General features: G+C 45.1%; 1 protein-coding gene across 7 annotated transcripts in view; it reads right to left on the minus strand.

The window, feature by feature from the left end:
• reep1 (receptor accessory protein 1) overlaps positions 1–25830 on the minus strand; it is a 108935-nt gene that overhangs the window by 33587 nt on the left and 49518 nt on the right. For 5 of the 7 annotated variants that reach the window (XM_041185388.1, XM_041185399.1, XM_041185445.1 and 2 more), the window contains exons 4-7: positions 23588–23708; positions 20324–20383; positions 13127–13240; positions 5446–5605 (exon numbers count right to left, since the gene is read on the minus strand). In XM_041185388.1, the coding sequence (XP_041041322.1) occupies positions 5446–5605; positions 13127–13240; positions 20324–20383; positions 23588–23708 (455 nt within the window). Of the gene's footprint in view, positions 1–1676; positions 2478–5445; positions 5606–13126; positions 13241–20323; positions 20384–23587; positions 23709–25830 lie in introns of those variants that run through there. The other 2 variants (XM_041185427.1, XM_041185409.1) reach the window with 2 other exon arrangements.

Here is a 25830-nt window from a genome sequence, read left to right on the forward strand (position 1 = left end):
GCAGTCAGGAAGCAAATGGAAAAAGCAGAAGAGAAAGGAAACGACCAGATGGTGTGAAAGAGAATCCACCAGAAGGAAAAAAAAAATCAGTCAAACTCGGGCCAATGCTATTCATCTGTGCCACAGCTGTGGAAGAGGCTGCCATTCATAAATTGGCCAATACAGCCACAACAGACCACGATCCAATCCGGAGGGGACATACGCCCTGGGCATAGTCCATCATCGCCTGAGACAGACGGATGCCATCACCAACACTACATTGCTATTTGTGGGAGGTTGTTGTTGCCAAATTAGCTGCTGCTTGACATTTTATGGATTCTCCTGTTCAGCAAAAAAAAATGACCCCAATCTGTGCAGTGACCCTGAGGCCACCAGTGTGCAGGATTATGGCTGAAGATTGCCAATAGTATCCTCTATCTGTCCCCACCGTCACTTCCCCATTGCCACAGGGTTTGGTATGTCTGAACTTTTTGTTGATGACTTGCTGAACAGCCTACGTGTTGAGTATATTTAAGTGGGTGGGGTTTCTGCAGAGCCTCTCCCACTCTCTCATCCAATACTACACTAGGAAGACAGTAATGTCACTGGATTAATAATCTAGGGACCCAGCTCTGGGGACATGAGCCTGAATTTTACCCTTGATGGGCGCACGCAATCGGCGGGCCCGGGAGCAGCTGGGAAATGGACCTCCACCCGCGATCGGCCCCTGACCGTGATTTCACGCTGGCTGGTCAATGAACAGCCAACCAGCATTAAATGCGTGCTGAGAAGCTCAGCGCTGTCAGGGTGGGGGCGGGAAGAGGACAGGCGATGATGTCACTGCGGGTGTGGGTAAGCGCTGCGAGAGAATTCCCTGAAGGCAGACAGCTGCCTCAGGGAGCTGCAGACCTTCAAATGATGAAATAAAGGTGTAAAAAGCTGCAAAAAAAAAAATCCATGCATCACAATCAAGCACCTGAAAGCATACCTCATAAAAGTGCTGTCCACGGATATTTATTTTTATGCTATTTCATAATGGAGATTTCATCCCGCCCTTGGATGAGGTTTGATGAAAAAGGTAAAGGCCGCCTGGCCAATTCACCCATCCACCAACCATAAGGTTGGGCCGGCCACGAAAAATCGGAGAGAATTGCGACTTTAATGGGCTTAATTGCCCCCTTAATTGTTGGTGGGCGCACTTCCGACTTCTGTGTGCGCCTGCCGAGTAAAGTATCGCTCGAGTGCGTGATGACATCAGGATGCTCGAAAATACCATTATGCCATTGCCTAGTTAACCCATAGCCCTTGACACCATAAGAGTGACTACACATCAAAAGTCAACTGCTTTGGAATGACTTGAGGCCATGAAAGACCCTAAATAAGTGCAAGTTCTTTCCTTCTGCTAAGCTGAACATGCTCCCTGTGCAGATCCCAAATGTGCAAGAAGCACTATGACAACATAGTTGATAACATGGGGTCCATTTGCTCTTAAGGGTCCTGACCATTCCGACACAAAGAAGAGTGAAGCAGGAGAACTCCTCCTTTAATTAAAGAAAATCTGGATCTGCTGGCGGAGGAGCAGCAGCTTGGGGGAACACTCCCGCCCAGATCAAAGTTCAGAGATGAATGCAAGAGGAAACCCCCACATCTATTGGTTGGGGCTTCAAATGAAAAATAAAAATGCATGCCACAAATTATTGCCTGTTCATGTCCTTCATGTTTATTCCTCAACCATGGCAAGTCCGCTTCTATTCTTTCACAGCATTTTAACCATACCTATACATCAGCAAAACTAAACACACAGGACAAAACCGCACCACTCTACATCTCTCTCATCAACATTTGCAAACAGCAGCATAGCTCACGAAGTGAGATTAATAAAGTAGCAGAGGGCGAGTCAAAGTGCATGTATGAGGAAGAGCAACCAGGGGATGACAGAATGAGAAGTGGGATCCTGAACTGGGATAGCTGTCGATAATGTCTGGCACTTTGGGGAATCCTGCTCCACCAGGTAAAATCACAATACTTAGTCATAATCTTGGCTGCTTACCACAGGGAAATAATGAAAGAGTTATTCTTGCACAAACATGGCATCCTTCACCTGCTTTATGCAGTAATGCGCTTTTACTTGTAAAATTTGGCAGGGTACCCTGAGTTTTCTTGGAAGGATCAGTTGTTCCAAAGTCCAAAGAGTGTTCAGCTGCCTTGGCTGCCCCTGTTCGGTGATTAGAATGAAGGCCTGATGCTAGGAGGTGGCATATTCCTGCAATCGACTCTCCTGATGAATTATAGGCAGAGAAGGCAAATTTCTTCAGCCACAGCTAGCTAGATCCACCTTGATCTGCACCCTCGGTAAGAGTGGATGTGGCAAGACTGTCTCAGGTAAATGCATCTCTCTCTCATGCCTGCTCAGAACCCTTCCTCACCTTCCCACACAGCCAGCAAGCCATGAGGCATAACCAGCAGGGTGGCCATCTTGAGAATTTTGGTTGTAGCAACTGAAATTATAGGTGGGAAATGGGGATCCACAAATTAACGTGAAAAATGAAAAAAAAACGAGGTAAAACAAAAACAACAGAGGATGCTGAGGAAAAAACGTGCAGGGCAGCTCACCCAACAATTAATGCACTAACACAAAGACAGTTGTGAAGCTAATAATAAAAACTCCCCTTTGACACTGCTGTGACCAAGATGGATAAAGGTTGCTGATCCTTTTCCATCTCCCTTTGGGTGCAGCTTTCCTGCTGGGATCACAGGATTGCTGAATTGTATTACATAGAATTTCACAGAATTTACAGCACAGAAACAGGCTATTCGGCCCATCAGGTTTATACTGACGTTTATGCTCCATTCAAAGTCTGCACTCACCTTATTTCATTCCACCCCTCCCCCTTCCCCTCCAAAAGAACACATTCTTTCTCCTTCATGTGCTTATCTAGCTTCCCCTTAAAGACATCCATGCTCGACATAGGAACCTAGGAACAGGAATGGCTATTTAGCCCCTCAAACCTGTTGCGCTATTCAATGAGATCATGGCTGATCCGTGACCCAACTCCATATTCCATATTCCCTAATACTTATGGGTAACAAACGTCTATCAATCTCAGATTTAGAATTTACAATTGATCGAGCATAAATTGCCAATTGCAGAAGAGAGTTCCAAGCTTATACCACCCCTTTTGTGTAGAAGAGTTTCTTAACTTCACTCCTGAAAGGTCCGGCTCTAATTCCTTAGCCGTTTTCCCTTAGCACAAAACTCCCCCACCAGCAGGAATAGTTCCTTTCTATCTACCCTATCTTTTCCTCTCAATACTTCGGAAACTTTGATCAAATCAACCTTTAATCTTCTAAATTCCAGGGAATAAAAGCCCGTTTTATTTTATGTCTCCTTTTAATTTGACCCTTGGATGCTGTGCTGGAATTTTATGGCCCCTGGGGTGGGATGACAGGCAATGGATGCTTAAAATTGGGTGGCATGGCAGTGGCATTCACCACCGACCCACCCTTGCATGCCCCGCTGGGATTTTATGGCAGCTGGGGAGAGTGGTGGCAGACTGGTGACCACACAAGGAGGGTATGGGTGACCATAAGACCATAAGACATAGGAGCAGAAATTAGGCCATTCGGCCCATCGAGTCTGCTCCGCAATTCAATCAGTTTCTCAACCCCATTCTCCCGCCTTCTCCCCGTAACCTTTGATCCCCTTACCGATCAAGAACCTATCTATCTCGGTCTTAAATACATTCAATGACCTGGCCTCCACAGCCTTCGGTGGCAATGAATTCCATAGATTCACCACTCTCTGGCTAAAGAAGTTTCTCCTCATCTCTGTTCTAAAAGGTCTTCCCTTTATTCTGAGGCTGTGCCCTCGGGTCCTAGCCTCTCCTACTAATGGAAACATCTTCCCCACGTCCACTCTATCCAGGCCTTTCAGTATTCTGTAAGTTTCAATCAGATCCCCTGTCATCCTTCTAAACTCCATCGAGTATAGACCCAGAGTCATCAAACGTTCCTCATATGTTAAGCCTGAGATCATTCTTGTGAACCTCCTCTGGACCCTCTCCAGGGCCAGCACATCCTTCTTGAGATACGGGGCCCAAAATTGCTCACAATATTCTAAATGTGGTCTGACCAGAGCCTTATAAAGCCTCAGCAGCACATCCCTGCTTTTATATTCAAGTCCTCTCGAAATAAATGCCAACATTGCATTTGCCTTCCTAACCACCGACTCAACCTGCAAGTTAACCTTAAGGGAATCCTGGACTAGGACTCCCAAGTCCCTTTGCACTCCAGATTTCTGAATTCTCTCCCCATTTAGAAAATAGTCTATGCCTCTAATCTTCCCACCAAAGTGCATGACCTCACACTTCCCCACATTGTATTCCATCTGCCACTTCTTTGCCCTTTCTCCTAACCTGTCCAAATCCTTCTGCAGCCTCCCCGCCTCCTCAATACTACCTATCCCTCCACCTATCTTTGTATCATCTGCAAACTTAGCCAGGAAGCCCTCAGTTCCTTCATCTAGATCATTAACGTATAAAGTGAAAAGTTGTGGTCCCAACACTTACCCCTGCGGAACTCTACTAGTCACCGGCTGCCATCCTGAGAAGGACCCCCTTATCCCCACTCTCTGCCCCCTGCCAGACAGCCAATCTTCTATCCATGCTAGGTGCCTCCTTTTCAGACTCCCTGGGCCCATTAGAGGCTACTCCTAAAAATGTGAACAACTCCCAAGTCCCCCCCGCCATCTTGACCTCCCACCCCCTGCCCAACACCCCTCACCCTGGCCTGCCAGCTTTGCATTGGCAAGACCCCAGACGCATCTCACAGTCCGGGCTCCATCACTGCTCGCCTTCTTTGGCAGCTGGCTGCAGTCCCAGCAGTGGTCAACACTCATGGTGGTGCTGTTGGGACTAAAGAACAGCTGACATTTTGATTGGCCAACAGTTCTCAGAGGCTGGGCCTACCCTTGGAAGAGGGAGGAAGGCTTGCCTCAAGCCAATTAAAGGCCCGACACCCGTGAAACGGCTGCAGGGCAATTAGCCAGTCAAGTGGAGGTGCGCTCATGCCCCAACTTTACTCTGCCCCCACTGTAAAATTCAGCCCCTGGTATCATTTTGGTAACTCTACGTTGGACTCCCTCCAAGGCCATTTTTTCCTTCCTAAGGTGTGGGTCCCAGAACTGTTGACACTACTCCTGTTGTGATCTAACCAGGGCTTTGTACAGCTAAAGCATGACCTCTACCCCCTTGTATTCTAGTCCTCTAGATATGAAGGTCAGCATTCCAGTAGTTTTTTTTGATTGTTTTCTGTACCTGTTCACCTCAACTACTACATTCCCACCACTCTGAGTAAAGAAATTTCTCCTGGTTTCCTTATTGGATTTATTAGTGACTATCTTATATTTGTATTTACAGCCTGATCTATGTTGTGGTTTCTGTGAAAGTTTCAGGAATCAAAGCTTACCTGAGTTATCAACTGTCTCTGTGATGTTCCGTGGTGGGCTCTGGGCTTGGGTCTGTGCGTTACTTATCTGTTCGCTGGGACTGTCGAGATTTTCCCCTCGAATTGTCGTCAGATCCTGCATGCTGAAGCTTCGTAGCCTTTCCGACAGAGCTCCTTGTCCCTGTGACACAGCAAAGGGTGTTCACTTTATTATTTGGGTTTTGGATATGCAATGCTGTACTGGCTAACTGGCTTACCATAGTCATGTGACTCTGCCTCTGGGGGCAAACATCTTAGACCAATTCAATAAAGGCTCTCAGAGTACACACAGAAGAAGTACAGCTGTCCTTATACTTGAAACAGTGTGACCATTATACAAGGATTATGACCAGAAAGAAGTGTCTCTCGATATCTGTAAATATTCAGTAAGCTTCGTTTGCCAATGAGGGAGCAATTTTAGCCTTGCTAATGCCCTTTAAATATCAAATTTAAACTTGGTGCTATAGCACAAAGATAGTTTGGGAGTCGATCCGATCAATTTCTTCCCGCTTGTCTGCCTGTTCCCATTTGTGGACAATTTAACTGGGCCGAGCCTCCACTGGAAATGGCCAGGAGCCATGTACCTCTCTGCTGATCATACCACCATCCACAAATCATGGAGGGCACAGGAGCTGCAGTTTCTAATGATATTTTAAGGAATCCTCAGCTGCTTTCACTGGGAAATTTTAGGTGACCTTCTGCTTGCAACTTCGACCATTTCAAATTGCTGGTAACGGTTGTGGAAGTTTCTTAATTCTTCAGAAACTTCTGGCAGCGTACCTTTTTCTTCAAGGTGGTCCTTTAGGCCATTCTACTGTGGCTTGACAAGGGGGAGGTAGCCCTCCAACCTGATGCTGACAAGATTGATTAACGTCACTGATGCATCAGAGAAGCTTTGGGACCCCAGTTGAAGTCCTGGTGCTTGCTGCGGGATATTGCATGCATCATCAAAAGTTGGACCACCCCCCCCCCCCACCTTTCAAGGGGCTGCTTTAAGTCTCAGTAGCCACTCTCCATCAGCAACTCATTGTGGGTAACTGGAACTGCAAACCCATCAACCAAATCAGGGAAATGTTAGGAGGAAGATTTGCAGTGAAAGGAATGGCCACAATGAACACATCAGAGCTCAATAAACTATGCGAGTTTGTTTGCACTTAATGACTACTTTCTGCATCAGCTAAATGTCTGTGTAATGGTGCACTCTTCTCTGAGTCAGAGGGTCATTAAATTCCCCTGAAGGATTTGAGTGCACAGTTTCGGCTGGTGTGGTACTGAAGGAACATTTTTTGAGGTGGCGTCTTTTAGATAATGCTTTGTATTTTCAGCCCTTGTGTCAGCTCTTTTAAAGGAGCTACAAACAGGTTTAAAATAAAGTAATGGCGTGTTAAACTATTTAAAATAAAACAGACTAAATAAGACAACACAGGTACTGTTACCCAATAATACTGCAGAGTTAACACCCAAACTTATCTTTTAATGCTTAATGATAAATTCATCATCTGGGGAAATATCATCGGATTATTCTGGTCACTATGCATAGCAACATAACAAACATATTTCTTTTGAAGGGACTAATGAGGTTTCGACACTTGGGAACATGTGAGAGAGCTGGAGAGAGTTCGGATGTGATTTACTAGAATTATAGCAGGGATGAGGAACATCAGTAAATTCACTAGTAACTTTCAAAAGGGAATTAGGAATTTATTAGAAAAGGAAGCAGGCACCATCGGCTGAATGGGTTCCTACTGCACCATAAGATTTTATGATTCCGGAGCAATCAAGGTAGTTCTTCCCCTATTAATGGCAAGATCTGAATATTAGCCTAGAACAAGAAATCCGTGCAGCCCTTTTAAACATTTCTTTTAGATTAATTTGGCTCACCAAGCAGTGTGTGGAATGTGAGATAGCATCAGAGCACTGTGGGAGCGAATAGCATCTTAAACAGAAATGACAGGTTAACATTTTGCCTATCACGTCCAAAATTAACCTGCCTTTCTCCATCGGGAGCTGACAAATTTGCTGCGCGCATGGAGCACCTTCTGTTTCTATTTTGAATTTCAAGTATCAAATTGGTCTCTGCTTCGTGCCAATACTGGTGGCTTGCTTGTGACTCACAAGGCACTGCACCATGACACAAAAATACATTCAGGGCATTTGAAGTCTCTGTGTGCGTTACTGTAACTCAAACAACTAACGCCCTCTCAACAAGACAAAATGACTGTGTGCAACAATCCAAAACACACATGCAGCCCAGTCAGTACACTCCAAGCAATCACTTTAATTGAGCTCTGTATGAGACTGCCCAGTTTAATGCACTCTGCATCAATACGCAGCGTGCCAGGAAACCTCAGTATTATTCGGTCAGCACAGGTTATAAGAAGCTCAGGTGCGATCATACACAAATTGTTCATTCTGCAGGGTTCTAATCTCTAGGCAGTTTAACAGCATCCAGCTGATCAACCTTTCCCTAAGCAGCCATAAAACTAGCGAACGTTTCCTCACTTCCAGCTCGATCATTCAGTAGAACATTGCTTTGGAGGTCAAGAAGGTCAAAGGTATTCTGGAGTTCATCATGAAAGGCCATTGACCTGAAATGTTAACTCTGGCCCGGATTTTCAATATCTGGAGACAGGCTCTCCAGAAACGGCTGGAAATTCTAAGTCCCACCCACCCCCCCCAACATGGCATTTCCTAATTTCATAGGCGTTAGGCCGGGGTTCGTACATCTGCATTTTCCAGAGGCAGCTAGCCATTTAAATCATCGGCTACTTCCACTGAAGTAGGGTTTTGGTAGACCAGGAATGTGGAACCCAAAGACTGCAGATTAGACCAGGTAAGAGCTGGTCTGAAATTGGTGGGTTCGTTTGGATAACCAGGGTACTCCTTTGGAGGGGAAAGGATGTGGATTTGGTCCTGGGACACCCTTGAGAGAGGTGGGGTATTCTTTGGGATTGTTAAAAGTAAACATGATTGAGTGTATAAAGTGCATGAGCTCATTGAAACTCTGTCAAAGAACTGCCCAAGATGTCAAAGAACTGTCAAAGGATACTTCAAGAGTTGGCATGGAGGGGATAAGGGGAAGGGTGATGGGTGGGGGACATGGGTTGGCATGAATTGGCACTAAGTTGGCATAAGGGTTAAAAAGGGCTATGGGGTATGCGGGGTCATGGGGGTTGGGTAGGGGGCATGAGGTGGCATAGGTTGGCATGGATGGGGCATTGGGAGTAAATGAGGGGTGAGGGCTGGAGAGCTGTTTTTTTTTTTGCTTTAGTCTCTTTTAAAATAACTTAAATGAAGTGCCGGAGCACAGAGGCAGGCCTTCCACACAGCTCATCTCCGCACTCATTCCAGGGCTGGCGGGCCCAACTTCCAATCCAGCCCACCTCCTCCCTGGAACGAAAATCCCACCTGCAGATGGTGATTTTTAAAGATTCGCCGGGAATTGTCCCATCTCCGTGCACCCAGTGAGGGAGCGAAAATCTGGGCCTCTGTTTTTCACGGCCATGGTGATCAACTGATATCCAGCTAAGGTCAAAGGTTTTTCCAAGACCTTGGATGCTGGTTCCTGCAAAAGCACGTCAGTGTTAGTTGTTCCAGAGAGCCCAAATGAAAGTTATGTCTGCCTTTGAACTAATGACAACAGACAAGAGTCAAAAAATACAAGGACCCTTAATCAAAGTGAGTTCTTTAGTGCAGGGTTAGTAGCCGTGCAATCTGGATTACCTTCCCCTCTGTTATCTCCGTATATAGGATTAGGTTGAGAAGGTGAGATACCTAATGCAGAAAAAGCAGTTGGTGAAAGCCTAGTGAAAGCTGACACAGAATCATAGGAACTTACAGCACAGAAAGAGGACATTCAGCCCATCATGACTCTTGCTGGCTATTTGTAGAAGCAGTCATGCTTAGTCCCATATTCTCACTTTTTACCTGTAATCATGTAGATTCCTCATACTCAAATACCCATCCAACTCCCTTTTAAAATTATTTATGGGAATCAGCTTCCACCATCTTTTCAGTGAGAGAGTTCCATGTCCTGACAGCTCTGAGCAATATAAAAATCCTCATCAACCCTCTAGAACTTTTGTCAGTCATTTTGACCTCATCATCTTGAAAACCTCTAAGCCACCTCTTAAATGTTTCTGTTCCGAGGAGAACAGTCCTACCTTTTCCAACCGCTCCTCATCCCTGGTAAAACATTTCATTACATTTAACATCACAACACAGATTGACTAAATGAGCCCTTGAGATTTTGTTCGTCCAAATAGAACACTGCTGGAGCCATAGAAAATGCTCAAACATGGTCTCCATCCTTGAGTTCCTGATCAAAGCAAAGCCTCAGATATCAGGAGGGTTTTTGTAAAATCGATAATGCCAACCTCTAATTTTGCGAACAGGATTGAGTTGCAGTCTTTGATTTCTAATGCTTTCTTTCCAGGCCCCAGGGTGAGATCATTGAACTCACATAACATTTCTATTGAAATGATGAAACATGATGATGCTACTTAGATCAGTATGAGCAATTGTAGTTCAGTGCTTATTTTCATCGTGTTATCATGTTAAGGCAGTTTAGGAATACAAATCATGACTGTATGAGTGAGCTGTGACAAAATGAAGCTGATGTTGAACATTATTGGTTTATGGTAATTGAATAAGTCAAATTTCAGTTCTTGGAATATTGGATTAAGAATATAAGAACTGTGGAATGTGAAAAGGCCATTTGGCCCATCAAACATATTCCCTTCATTGTACAATGGAGAACTACATTGTCACTACACTGTTCCATCAAATCCAAACAAAAATACCCGGCAAGCCAATGGCAAACCAAACTTCCTTCATGTATTCTTGACGTGCACTGACTGGCATACAAGTTTCCATTACTCAAGACCTGCATCTATCCCTCCTGATAGCTGAGGCTTTGATCAGGAGCTCACGCATAGGGACCATGTTCGAGTCTAATGTACAAGTGCCGAAATGGCCTTGACATTCAATGGGGATTCTGCCATTCTTCTGTGGCATCTCATCTTAAAGGAGCAGTAGTTCCACTGGATCTCCATTCCGCACATCAATCTCTGAGAAAATGAATCTGCAAATATCTAAGTTTGCCTGTTTAATTATCAAAGTCTTTAAAAGGTTGAATGACGAAAATGAGGATATAGGATCACTGACTTTGGGTGATTGCTTGGCACAGGCAATATCGATTCAGTCGCTTATTATATCTCTCTCTCAATTTCTATTGTTTCCAGTGGAAATGAAACTGGGAGAGATGTATCCAGGGTGGCTGAATCAATATCAGCCATTATACACTATTGACAAAAGGCTAACTTATCCCCACTGTGAGGAGAATTTTTAGCCCGTTGGGTGCACTCCTGACTCGATCGAGCATAAAATGACGCGTAATGACGTTGGCCGAGCGCCTTGACATCATCGCGCACTCGCATGATATTTCAGTCGGCAGGCATGCGCCGGAGTTGGCAGCATGCCCACTGACAATTAAAAGGCCTATTAAGGGGCCATTAACAAGGTCATTGAAACAAACCTTTTTGCTGCCTGCAGCCTTTGCATTTCTGGGGAAACCTCATCCACAGGCAGGATGAGGTTTCCAACAGCAAATAAAAATAAAATTAAAATTTTTAAATTTCATTTATGACGTGTCGCTGTGGGGGCACATTTTATAACATTTTAAAAATCTTTATTTCTAATTTTTAAAACTCTTCATCTCCCTGAGTCATTTCTGTGCCTCGGAGTTTTTCCAGCGTGCACCCGCGCACATGGGCGAAGCTCACGCTCGCCCTCCTCTGCCCCCCCCTGCCCCAGCGCTGAGTGCCACCTCGCATGACTCACCCTGGGTGGGCCTTAATTGGTCCGCCCGTGTGAAATTACAGCCCAGCCCCGATCGCAGGCGGCATTCAGCTTCCCACCCACCCCTACCAAGCCCACCCGATGAGGGAAAAATCCTCCCCACGTCTTCATCTATATTATCCCCTTCCTTTCATCATTTTTAAGGCCTGAAACACAACCGCTCTCAAATGAATTGTCTCCAATGAAAACAAATTTAGTTTCTCCCATCTAACATCAAAATAAACTGTCATTCTTCTCCACCTCCTCTCCAATACACCTGTCACTTTTTAAAACAACAACTTCTATTCATGTAGCATCTTTAATGTAATGAAATGCACCAAGGTGCTTCACAGGAACAATGCATAATAAACTATGATATCGAGCCACATATTAGGTCAGATGACCAAAAGCTTGGTCAAAGAAGCGTCTTAAAGGAGGCAAGCGAGGTAGGGAGTTCCAGAGCTTGGGGCCTTCGTAGCTAAAGGTAATAATGGCACAGCAATTATAAATGGGAATGCCCAACAGGCCAGAATTAGAGGCGTGCAGATATCTTGGAGGATTGTGGGAATGGAGGAGATTACAGAGATAGGGAGGGGCAGGGTCATGGAAGGATTTGAAATCAAGGATGAGAATTCTAAAATCAGGACATTGTTTAACTGGAAGCCAAGGTAGGCCAGTGAACACAGGGTTGAGGATAAAATTTGAAGATAAAAGGGTCAGATTTCCATTGTGGCACTGGCGGAACCGAAGCAGGATTTCCCCCCGACAATTTGCGCATTTTCATTTATGCTCAAACATCCAATTAAGCCACAAACCTTCTCTTCACGTCTTCAACGGGCCGGGATTGGGAACATCCACATTCACAGCTGATTCTTGGGAGCATTGTTATAGGTATTTAAAGGTCTAAAGCAGCATCTCACAGGCAGACTGAATGAATAATTTGGCTGTTCAAGCTTAAACATTTTCCTACCAAATTTGCTATTTTATCAGTAATATCCCTGTACCCTGTACCTGTACTTTTTCATAAAATCCTTAAACATAGAACCTTATCAAATACCTTCCAAAAACCCAAGTATATCATACATTGTATCCAATATTACAGCCATAAGTTATCCATCAGTCACCAAACAACCTTCTCAAAAGAATTCAGTAATGTTGCTTTTAAAACCAAATAGTAAATTTGGTTTACAAACAGAAAATTCTGGAAAAACTCCACAGGTCCAGCAGTATCTGCAGAAAGAGAAACAGAGTTAACGTTTCGAGTTGTCTGACTCTTCTGAGGTTTGAAGAAGTCACACGGACACAAAACGTTAACTCTGTTTCTCTCTCTCTACAAATGCTCCTGCTGGGCCTGCTGGTTTTTACAGCACCTTCTGTTTTTATTTCAGATTTCCAGCATCTGCAGTATTTTGCTTTTACCTTTGTGAATTTGGCATCAATACTATTTTGATAAATATTAACTACATTTCATAAACCACCCTCCAAAATTTTCTCAAATACTGATTCCTATCAAACTGGATCATAATTTTCTCATTCCCTTTTTAGATAGTGTGATCCCGGGATTTCTATTGTTTTGGTTTTGTAGGGCGGGGGTTGCATTTAATGATGCAATCCATTTGTAATGGGGGGTGCTGTCGATGTACTTGTGACTCAGGGAATCAACTTCTGTTTTTCTTAAATGCTGGCATTTCAGGACTTACATTCTATCCATTTTTCCACGATACATGATGCCAGTGTCCACCCTCTCTAACGTGTCAACCATCTGTAGAAAGCAAATAAGTTATAACGAGGAGACCCATGAGGCAATTTGCTCTGTGACTCTTACCTTGGCAGCGGCTGTGACAGCAGCAGTTGCTGCCACATTCAATCCACGCCTTCCGAACTGCACCACAGCTTCATAGCTCCGATCCTTGGCCTGGCTCAAATAATCATCAATCTCCTGTGGGGAAAAGTGTGAGGAAACATTACTGGTTTGGACGATAGGCCACAACCTTTGAAATGATTTCTGCATGTCAGTTTAAAATTAAGCAGTCCTGATTCTCTTATGCTTTGCACCCTCACCCCTCTAAAAAAAGATGTTTTTATTTAGTTTGGGCATCTTGTACCAGTCTAGCTTCCAACCAAGACCAGTTTCTGGTGCCAGAGCTTTTCCGTATGAAGGTGAGGGAGGGTGATTCTTTGATTTTCTCAACCTTGCAGGCCCAACCAGCTCACTTGAGGTACCATCCAGTTCACACACGGACAAAGTTGAGGCCCAGTTATCCTCACAGATGAAAATGCAAAGCTCCGCATGAAGATTAAGGCCCTAATCCCACTCACACTTGAAGAATCGAGGCAGAATTCCACACCCCACATGAAGAATTGAGGCCCTCACCCGTACGCGCTTGAAGAATCAGACCCGGGTGGAACTTCCATTCTGGAGACAGTCCGGCGACGGTTGGGACAGACAGGTGAACGTGCACAAACCTCTGCTTCTCAGATCGTTAATTACGCATCCGTGAGGAGCTCGGCGAATCTCGTGGCAGGGCAGGCAGCAAGTCACCCGTCCCGCTGTCACCTAATGGGGTCAAAAGTCCTGGCACCATATTCAAATGACAGCTGGAGAGGAATTCATTCATTGCAGGCCAGGAGCTCCACCTGAATCCTACAGGATCCTGTGGTCGCTGCTCATTCTGGATAAACGGGCAGTTGTACACATCCATGACGTTTTGAGACCCATGAGTCATGAAGAAAGCTGCTACAATGCGGGCTTAACCATAGAGAGGAGAACACGAGTGAGCACCTTTGACATCCAGATCCTCATTAATATTAGGGTATCCCTTTAGTCGGCCACATGTGCTGCCCTTGAACTTTACCCACTAGACAAGACGCGCCTTCCAGGTCAAAGGGTTTCACTGACTGACTAACTGCGTCAAGGCCAGTTTGGAAAAATGGTGTGCGTTACCTTTCAAACTCACTCCACCAGCCTCCCCTGTCACCCACCAACGTTTATTTCATTCATCTACGGGATGAGGGCTTCACAGGCTGGGCCAGCATTTATTGCCCATCCCCAGTTGCCCTTAAGAATGTGGTGGTGAGCTGCCTTCTGGAACCACTGCAGTGCATGTGGTGTACATACACCCACAGTGCTGTTAGTGAAGGAGTTCCAGGATTTTGACCCAGTGACAGTGAAGGAACGGCGATATATTTCCAAGTCAGGATGGTGAGTGACTTGGAGGGGAACTTCTAGTTGGTGGAATTCCCATCTATCTGCTGCCTTTGTCCTTCTAGAAAGTAGTGGTCATGGGTTTGGAAGATGCTGTCAAAGGAGCCTTGGTGAATCGCTGTCAGTGAATCTTGTAGATGGTACACACTGCTGCTACTGTGCGTCGGTGGTGGAGGAAGTGAATGCTTGTGGATGTGGTGCCAATCAAGTGGGCTGCTTTGTCCTGTACAGTGTCAAACTTCTTGGGTGTTGTGGGAGATGCACTCATCCAGGCAAAGGAGGAGTATTCCAACACACTCCTGACTTGTAGATGGTGGACAAGCTTTGGGGAGTCAGGAGGTGAATTACTCGTCACAGGATTCCTAGCCTCTGACCTGCTTTTGTAGCCTAGTATTTATATGGCTAGTCCAGTTCAGTTACTTGTCAATGGTAACCCCCAGGATGTTGATAGCAGGGGATAAGTGATGGTAATGCCATTGAACATCAAGGGGCAATGGTTAGGCTCTCTCTTGGTGCAGATGGTCATTGCCTGGCACTTGTGTGATGCGAATGTTACTTGCCACTTGTCAGCCCAACCCTGGATATTGTCCAGGTCTTGCTGCATTTGGACATGGACTGCTTCAGTATCTGAGGAGTCACGAATGGTGCTGAACATTATGCAATCATCAGCAAACACCCCCCACCTCTGACCATATGATGGAAGGAAGGTCACTGATGAAGCAGCTGAAAATGGTTGGGCCGAGGACATGACTCTTAGGTACTCCTGCAGTGATGTTCTGGAGCTGAGATGACTGACCTCCAACAACCACAGCCATCTTCCTTTGTGCTAGGTATGACTCCAACCAGTGGAGAATTTTTCCCCTGATTCTTACTGCGTCCAGTTTTGCTAGTGCTCCTTGATGCCACACTTGGTCAAATGTGGCCTTGATGTCAAGGGCAGTCACTCTCAACACTCTCACCCCACCTTGGGAGTTCTGCTTTTTTTTTCTATGTTTGAACCAAGGCTGTAAAGAACTCAGGAGCTGAGTGGCCCTGGCAGAACCCAAACTGCCAGTGAGCAGATGTTATGCAAGTGCCGCTTGATAGCACTGGTTGGTGACCCTTCCATGACTTTACGGATGATGGAGAGTGGACTGATGGGGTGGTAACTAGTTGGGTTGGATTTGTCCTGCTTTTTGCGTACATGACATACCTGGGCAATTTTCCACATAGCTGGGTAGATGCCAGTGTTGTAGCTGTACTGGAATAGCTTGGCTAGGGGCGCAGCAAGTTCTGGACCACAAGTCTTCAGTACTATGGCCAGAATATTGTCAGGGCCCAAAGCCTTTGCAGTATCTAGTGCCTTCAGCAATTTCTTGATATCACGAGGAGTGAATTGAATTGGCTGAAGACTGGCATCTGTGATGCCGGGGGTCTCTGGAGGAGGCCGAGATGGATCATCCGCTCAGCACTTCTGGCTGAAGATTATAGCTAATGCTTCAGCCTTATCTTTTGCACTGATGTGCTGGGTTCACCCATCATTGAGGGTGGGGATATTTGTGGAGCCTCCTCCTCCAGTGAGTTGTTTAATTGTCCACCACCATTCACGACTGGATGTAGCAGGATTGCACAGCACAGATCTGATCCATTGTTTGTGGGATCATTTAACTCTGTCATTTGCTGTTTATGCTGTTTGGCACGCAAGCAGTCCTGTGTTATAGCTTCACCAGGTTGACACCTCATTTTTAGGTATGCCTGGTGCTGCTCCTGGCATGCCCTCCTGCACTCTTCATTGAACCAGGGTTGATCCCCTGGCTTGATGGTAATGGTAGAGTGGGGGATATGATGGGTCACGAGGTTACAGATTGTGTTTGAGTACAATTCTGCTGCTACTCATGGCCCACAGCGCCTCATGGATGCCCAGTCTTGAGTTGCTAGATCTGTTCAAAAGCTATCCCATTTAGCACGGTGGTAGTGCCACACAACATAATGGAGAGTATCCTCAATGTGAAGACAGGACTTCATCTCCACAACGACTGTGTGGTGGTCACTCCTACCGATACTGTCATGGACAGATGCATCTGTGGCAGGCAGGTTGGTGAGGATGAGGTCAAGTATGTTTTTCCCTCTTTGTTGGTTCCATCACCACCTGCCACAGACCAAGTCTAGTAGCTATGTTATTTAGGACTCAGTCAGCAGTGGTGCTACTGAGCCACTCTTGGTGATGGTCATTGAAGTCCCCCACCCAGAGTACATTCTGCACCCTCGTCACCCTAAGTGCTTCCTCCAAGTGGTGTTCAACATGGAGGAGCTCTGATGAGGGTGGGTGGTATGTAGTAATCAGCATGGGGTTTTCTTGCCATGTTTGACCACGTAAGGATGGCGGATTTCATTCGCTAAAGGACCATTAGTGAAATGTATTGATTATTACAATGATTGACATGTTTGACCTGATGCCACGATACTTCTTGGGTCCGGAGTCGTTGTTGAGGACTCCCAGGGCAACTCCCTCCTGACTCTATACCACTGTGCTGCCACCTCTGCTGGGTCTGTCCTGCCGGTGGGACAGGACATACCCCGGGATAGCGGTGGTGGTGTCTGGGACATTATCTGTAAGCTATGATTCCATGAGGATGACTATGTCAGGCTGTTGCTTGACTAATCTGTGAGACAGCTCTTCCAACTTGGGCACTAGCCCCCAGATATTAGTAAGGGGGACTTTGTAGGATCAACAGGGCTGACTTTGCTGCTGTCATTTCCGGTGCCTAGGTCAATGCCTAGGTTGATGCCAGGTGTTCCATCTGGTTTCATTCCTGTTTTTGAGACTTTGTAGCAGTTTGATATAACTGAGTGGCTTACAAGGCCATTTCAGATGGCATTCAAGAGTCAACTACATTGCTGTGGGTCTGGAGTCACATGTAGGCCAGACCAGATAATGACGGCGGATTTCATTCCCTAAAGGACCATTAGTGAAAGTTATTGATTATTACAATGATTGACAATGATTTCGGTCATCAATTGACTTTCAGACTTTTATTGAATTCAAATTGCACCACCTGCCATGGCTCCTTCCACCATACCACCACCTTCCCCCCATCATCATGGACCCACCCAATATCACCATTCCTGTCTCCTTTGTCATCCTTGAACTTCCCCCCATTACCCTGTACCCTATCACGATCCACCTCCATATGCCTTTCCTCCCCTCAGAGTCGAAATCCTTTAACGCCCCCATGCCCACCCTCACCCTGGCCACCGCTGTTACCTGAGCCACCTATCTTGTGCCCACCCTGTGACCCGCCCAATGAGACCTTCACCTACCAGATTGTCACCCTGGACCTGCTGCCTGACTCACCCCCCCCCCCACCGCCCCACACCACCACTGGACCCCACCGTCAACACCACAACCCCGCCCTCTAAGATACCACCCCCTTCCTACTTCCCGGATAATCTCTCACCAATCCCCCCAACTTCCCTGGACTCTCACCCTTCCCCCTTTCCCTGACATTTCCCCCCCCCCCCCCAACTCCCATCTTCCACTGACATTGTGCCACCCCAACTTTCTCAGGCACTCTCTCCACCATACCCCGGCACTCTCCCCACATTTTCCCCATAAGCCTGCCTCCCTTGTTCAGCCTCCGCACCAACCTTCTACCCTACCCCCTCGCCCAGCCTTCACCTGCCTCCCTTGCCCAGCCTCGGTGCAGCATTTAAATGGCACTCAATATGAGTGAATAAAAACTGTTCCAAAGAAGAGTCATATTGGGCTTGAAACGTTAACTCTGTTTCTCTCTGCCAGACCTGCTGAGCTTTTCCAGCATTTTCCGTTTTTATTCAACGTGAGTGAATTATATGAGGTCCATAATAAGGAGAAAGAAACATCTACGGACCTCAAAAGTTGTTAGTGAAGCGTGTTAGGCGCACACCACTTATATACAGACAGGGAACAGAACGTCCCGATAACCCGCTGACAAGGGGGTAATTCTGGTGAGTTGGCCTTTTAATGACCATTCATGAATGCCAACGTGGTTCCCGACATAAATCAGCTGGAAACTCGACCCACCTTTAACCCGCCATCAGAGTCGGGAGAAAAATTCCAAACTAATTTCCCACTGGCGGGAAACTGACTTTTTCCATCATGTCAAATTTAGTGCCCCGCCTGTCACGATGTCTGCCGCTGGCCGGAGCAGAGAATTCCACCTTCCGTTATTTTCCACTGGTTTTCCCCCGATCCTCCACCAACTGAAGATCCAGAGAAGCCCCGAAGAACACGCCATAAACGACATTTATGTTGGGTGACACTCCAGAAATTTTCACCCTAAATCTCACTGTTTGGAAATTCAAGGATGTCCACTGTACTCTGGAACAACACTCTGCTGCAGCATGACCTCTGCTACAGTGGATGTACTGCTTTATTTTTGAAAAATCCTTAATAAGCACATGAAACTGTTTACCCCATGAGTGGAACTTTGTCGCCTTCCAGTATCTTACTACATCATGAAGCAAAATAAAAATGTAATTAAGCCACCGGGCAACGTAACTATGATAACACTCAGTTCTGTCACAAGAGGTTTACAACAGGCACATGGCATGTGATGCAAGTCACACCATCTAAGGACTTTAACTTAGAGCTGAATGTTTGACACAGTTGTGGTTTCAATGGGAACAGTACTAATTCCAGGCAGTTCATGGTATCTGCACTGGGTGAAAGCCTGACTCTTCTGCAGAAATTGTTGATTTGTTTATTAGATAGTTTTCCTGTGACTGTTCTCAACAGGCAACTTGGCAATCTTGTGCTAATGCTTCTCCAGACTAATTTTAGGTTTTCAAGTCCATAAACATAACTGTTTAACTCTCAGCATCTGTCAACAAGTTGCAGTGATATCTGGAACAACTATGATATCATCTACTCTTGCCTTACCTGGCCTTGAGCCAACGAGTTGAAAATAGATATTAACAAGGATTGAGCCCTTATAAGAATAATATGCCAGTGCCTGAGTACAAGTTACGCCTAATAGAAGTATTAAAATTAACCAGTTCAACATAATAAGAACATAGGGATCTAAATTCAATTTTATTGCTTTTGTTTCTGAAACCAGCCTGACCTCCACAGGCATTCAGACCTCTGACAAATTGGTTGGGACCTTTCTCGAGGTGGCCCTGGCAGCTGCCTACATACGAACATATGAGTTATGAGCAGCAGTGGGCCACTCGGCCCCTCGAGCTTGCTCTGTCATTCAATAAGATCATGGCTCATCTGATTTTAACCTCAACCCTACATTCCCGCCTACCTTTCAGCCCCGTTTTTATTAAGAATCTAACCACCTCTGCCTTAAAAATATTCAAAGACTCTGCTTCCACCACCTCTTGAGGAAGTTTCAAGACTCATGCCCCTCTGTGAGAAAAGAATTCTCCTAATTTCTGTCCTAAATGGGCAATCCCTTATTTTAAACAGTGACCATTGTTCTACATTCTCCCACAAGAGGAAAAATCTTTTCCACATATACCCTGTCAAGACCCCTCAGAATCTTATGTGTTTCAATCAAGTCACCTCTTCCAAGTTCCAGTGGATACAAGCCCAGTCTGTCCAATCTTCCCTAATAAGACAACCCGCCCATTCCTGGTATTAGTCCAGTAAACCTTCTCTAAACTGCTTCCAATACATTTACATCCTTCCTTAAATAAGGAGATCAATACTGTATACAGTACTCCAGATGTAGTCTCACCATTGCCCTATATAACTGAAGCATAACCTCCCGACTTTGTATTCAATTCCCTTGCAATAAAAAATAACATTCTGTTAGCCTTCTTAATTACCTGCTGTACCTGCATACTAACCTTGTATGATTCATGCGCTAGGACACCCAGATCCCTCAGCATCTCAGAGCTCTGTAATCCCTGCAATGCTTAAAATAAGAATGCTGTGTACATTTCTGATCTGGTTGTCTAAATACATATAGATTTAAAAACAGGCTGAATAAAGACATAAGACAGAAGTGTAATGGAATAGGATTCTGTTCAGCACAGAGCTATGTTTTGAGTCCTTTGTGCTATCTATCAACAAGATTAGTTTTTTTATCTTCATAATATCACCATGTAGTCTAAGACTGAAAGCCAAAGGCTGGATGAATATTTTCCTACTGTGTTCTCTGTTTACTAAACAGACAATGGGGAAAGGGCACTTTACTGTGTTATATGTTTATGAAAATATTGCCTTGTTTATAGTGTTGCTTGGTTCCTGTATTTTTTAAAATTCATTTATGGGATGAATAAAATCCCATCGCTGACTAGACCAGCATTTATTGCCCATCCCCAATTGCCCTTGAGAAGGTTGTAGTGGGCTGCCTTCTTGAACTGCTGAAGTCCATGTGGTGTAGGTACACCCACAGTGCTGTAGGGAAGGGAGCTCCAGGATTTTGACCCAGCAACAGTGAAGGAGCGATGAAATATTTCCAAGTCAGGATGGTGAGTGATTTGTAGAGGAACTTGCAAGTGGTGGTGTTCCCATGTGTCTGCTGTCCTTGTCCTTCTAGATGGTAGCAGTCGTAGTTTTGGAAGGTGCTGCCTAAGGAGCCTTGGTGAATCCTGCAATGCATCTTGTAGATGTTATACACTGCTGCTACTGTGCGTCGGTGGTGGGGGAGCGAGTGTCTGTGGATGCGGATTGTTTTGTCCTGGATGGTGTCAAGCTTCTTGAGTATTTTTGGAGCTGCACTCATCCAGGTAAGTGGAGAGTATTCCATCAGACTCCTGACTTGTGCCTTGTAGGTTGTGGACAGGCTTTGGGGTGTTGGGAGGTGAGTTATTCATCACACAATTCCTAGCCTCTGTCCTGCTCTTGTAGCCACAGTATTTATATGGCTAGCCCAGTTCAGTGATTTAAGTGTGAACAAATACTGTAACAATCTGATCAAGCATGCTATTATTTACATTTGAATTAATAGGAGAGACAGTGAGAATCCTATTTAGACTGCGACTTACAGAAATCCTTCACACAGATCAAGACATTAGAACATTGAACCTGTATCCATGCAGACAATCAATCTGAGTATGCCAAGAATACAGGGTAGATAAGGGGAAACAATTCCTGTTGGTGGAAGGATCGAGAATCAGAGGACTCCAATTTAAGGCAAAAGAAGCAACGGTAACATAAGGAAATACCTTTTTATGCTGCAAGTGGTTAGGATCTGGAATGCACTGCCTGAGAATGTGGTAGAGGCAGTTTCAATTGAGCCCTACAAAGGAGAATTGGATATCGGAAAAATAAATTCCAGGGTTACGGGAAAAAGTGGGACTAAGTGAGTTGCTCTTACCGAGAGCTGGCATGGACACAATGGGCCAAATGGCCTCCTCCTGTGCTATAATTATTCTTTGATTCTAAGACAATTAGAGTTTAAGGGTGCCCAGCTGTATAAGAATATAAGGGCACAATATCCACAGTCCCCCACTGGTGGGTTTGACAGCAGTGGGGAGACCTATAAAATTCCCTAGCTGGCCTTTCCACCGCCCACGTGCCTACCCCTCACATGTCCACAATCTTACAGGGGGTACAGGGAGTGAGGCCTAGGGCAGCCCACCTGCCCTCACCCTAATTGAGGTCACCTCAACTGCAATTTTGAAGCTAGCATGAGGGTTTCAGGGATGGGGAATAGGTTATTCTGCTTGGGCTTTGGGTGGAAGATGGTGGGGGGGCACCCCTCTTACTAGCCTCCTTCCAATGTCTGGGCTCCCTGGGTGGTCCTTCTCTACCTGACTTTCAAATCACAACTCCCCAAACCCTTCACCCCCACTCCCGGTGCTGCTGAGACTACAGAGCTGTGGGACAATTAGTTCCCTGAGACAGCATTTCCACCCAAGTAAGGGACAGAAAGTCCGCCTCCAGCCAATTAATGTTCCTCAGAGTATTACATGACCGTGGGGCACCCTGGTCAGCAGGGACTTCCCCAGTGGCTGGGTGGGAAACAAAATTCTGCTGCAGCACTCAATGGAGTTAAAGACTCTCTCTACTGGAGAAGCCGAGAGAGCTACAGCCACTTATCTCTACTCTACATGTAAGCTTGTAACAGCATAGTCTGTCATGATGAGTCTATCAATCAACCATGTTTGAACTGATAGAAGATGAAGTGTGAATTTGAATGAATTGCTGTGCAGTGTGATTAATCAAAATAATGTTAACCCTGATTACTCATGCAGTGAATCAAGGAAAGCTAACATCTTCCCATCCATCAGGGTCTCAACAATGCTTGAAGCAGTGCAGCAACCCTTTAGGATCCACGCAATTAACTTTCAACAATATGAATTTAACCCTACTGAGGCTTGAAAAGTTCACAAGAAGTCACAAACACCTTGTGGAAGACCTAATGCAAGAGATTCCTGGCTTTGATCTTCTGCAAGGATCTGATCTGCACCTAAATTACATCTGCACAAACCATAGCTGATGCGGATACTTGAAGTATGAGTTGAAAATTAAAAACTCTCCAGTGTGCAGATGTTGTCACCCAGAACAGACCATGGAGCACAAAACATCTCAAAGTCCAATTCACAAATATGAAAGACACATCACTGTGATACACTCTGTTACTCTTAACACAATTATTTGGCTTAGCCACCAGGATATAAAATTATAGTTGTTGCTTTACATCTACATCAGCAATAAGAAAGAAGAAGTATGCAACCAAAGACTTTCATTCCTGGACCCAAGTGACGTGGTTTACTCACAGGGAGTCCATGTGAGGTGTTTAAGATGATGAAAGGAATTGATGAGGTAGATAGAGAGAAAGTATTTCCTGTGGTGGGGAAGTCCAGAACATGTGGGTGGAACTTTAAAGAAAGAGCCATTGAAGTTAGGTCAATCTAAAATTTCAAATCGGAGATCAGGTTTTAGTGGGGTCAGGGTATTAAGGATTACAGAACCAAGGAACATAGATGGAGTTAAGATCTAGTTGAATGGCAGAACAGGCTCAAGGGGCTGAACGGCCCACTTCTGTTCCTCTGGGTCTGATAGAATTTTTCAGAGAGAAAAGCAATGTTTAAACATCCAGTAAAATAACTGTAGCAATGAAGTGTGTTGGAAAATTGAAGTTACATCATAACCTTTCTCACCTGTTCTTTAGAAGAGAGTGTTGGGTGCACAAACTTCCTGTAGAGAACGCTGGAGCCTTTTGTGTAAGGAGAGAGCAGCCAAATAACAAAAGCAATTTTAAGTTCATAATAAAATGGAAACCTGTGGGGACAAGCAGAGAAACTTCTGTGATTACACAGTCTACATACAGCTATACGTACATCACAAGACAGAAGAAGATAAACAAGATGATATTCAAGTGTAATTAGATACTTGCTAACCCTTAATGTTACTACTGAATCTGCTGTTCATGGCCAAGTAATTTGCCCTAAAAATTCTCTGTATAAAAATAATTCTCATAATCTCTCCTTTCATTTTAGTGGTGATATTACATGAATGTCCTTTGATTATTGACTCATTGATGAATGGAAGTATTTTTCTCCCATTTACTTTATCAAAACTTTCACTAGTCTGAGTACCTCTATCAATTCTTTTAACCTTCTCTTCTACAATGACAAATTTCCCCATTTCTTTAGTCTGTTCTTTTAATTAAAGCTTCTCATTGATAGTACTATCCTGGTGAATCTCTTCTGCAGCCTCTCCATAAACCTGACATTTTTCCAAAAGCACCCTCAAAAACTGCATCCTAAACAATGAGTAGCGTATGTTTAGCATTACCTCTTTTCTTTTATATTTGATACCCCTATTTATAAAACATAGAATCTCATGGACATTGACATGACAAGGAGAAATTTGCAGTGCTGTGCGGAAAGAGCAGTGCAATGGGTCTAAGTTTGCAGCCCTTTCAAAGAGCCAGTAGAGAATGACCCGCAAAACATACTCGAGGATTAGTGGGCGTGTTCTGGTTGGACAGTTAGATGAGCAGAATTTTAAAAAAGGGGGCAGATTTACCTGTTCCTAACCAAGTGCATATTGGGTCACCTGGGCATAGGGCACAGAGGAAAATCAGGCCGGGAGCAGGAGCTTATTTCAAGTCTGTTTTTCTGAGCTCATCAGCGCTGGTGAATTGAACATTTTCCATTTGAGGTGGGAAATCAAGAAAATGGCGATAAGGCAGGATAGTGCAGCTGGGGTAGAAGAACAGCCATGAAACTACTGAATGGTGGAGCTGGCTCGAGGAGCCATTTGAACTAGTCCTCCTCCTATTTCTTATGTTCTTATTTAAGAGTGACAGATGCAGACAGAGCTGCATATCAATGCTCCCTCTAATTAGCATGCCATTTTCTATTTCCCACTTAAACCATCCTTAGCCTTGTCTAAATTACATTGCTAATATGTGATAAATCTGATGCTTTGTTCTGTAGAGAGCCTCGCTGAGTGCTGATTGGCACTGTCCAAATTCATTTCACACAGGAGTCTTACAGTCAGTGAATCTTCATCCCATTATTCTATGCTGGACTTGCGCTATGATCCCTGTGTCATCTAACTGTCCAACCGGAACACATCCACTATTACTGGAGTATGTTTTGCGGGTGACTCTCTACTGGCTCTTTGAAAGGGCTGCAGAGGTGAAACGCTGGTTCTAACCCATTTTGCCTACCAGCTCCCAGAGTTCAGTGTTACAATCGGATTTGGTAATCTGTTTGCTGATTCACAGTTCGTGACTAAATACCCCATACCGGAAGTCTTACCACTAACTAATTTTCTTTTAAACTGGCAGGAACAACCAATTTAAAGGTTTTTGAAAAATTCAGAATAGCTGCCTTTAGGCATTAAAAGGCATTAGCAGCATCATAGCACAATGGGGAAAAAAAATCAATGTTCCAATCAATGTCATGGGGAAGAATTCTCCCCCCGTTGGGCGGTGGTGGGGGGGGGGGGGGCGGGGAGTTCAGGAGCGGGCACATGTGGGCCGATCAGGGGCGTGCCGCCATTTTATGTGGGCAGGCCAATTAAGGCCCACCCAGTGTGATGTCCGCCAGGAAGTGCTATACTATGGAAGTGCTGCCTCAGGGAGATCGGCGCCAAATTTTAAAATGGTACATGCAGAGAAATGAAATTTCCCTGACATGTCCCCTCATGCGATACTGTCACAAGAGTTAGGACGTGTCCATCACTTTTAAGTAAACTTTTATTACATTTTTAAAAACCCTCAGGAAACCTCATCCTGCCCATGGATGAGGTTTCATGCTTTTTCTGAAGCCCGCCAGGGCTCCTGGCCTGCCCGCCAACCCTAAGGTTGGGCGGGCAGGTCCATTAATTAGTCTAATTACTTTTTATTTGGCCTCAATTGGTTCTTGACAGGTTGGCGGGCGCACAGCTG

Source organism: Carcharodon carcharias, chromosome 1 (genome assembly GCF_017639515.1).
Source record: "Carcharodon carcharias isolate sCarCar2 chromosome 1, sCarCar2.pri, whole genome shotgun sequence".
Lineage (NCBI taxonomy): Eukaryota > Metazoa > Chordata > Chondrichthyes > Lamniformes > Lamnidae > Carcharodon > Carcharodon carcharias.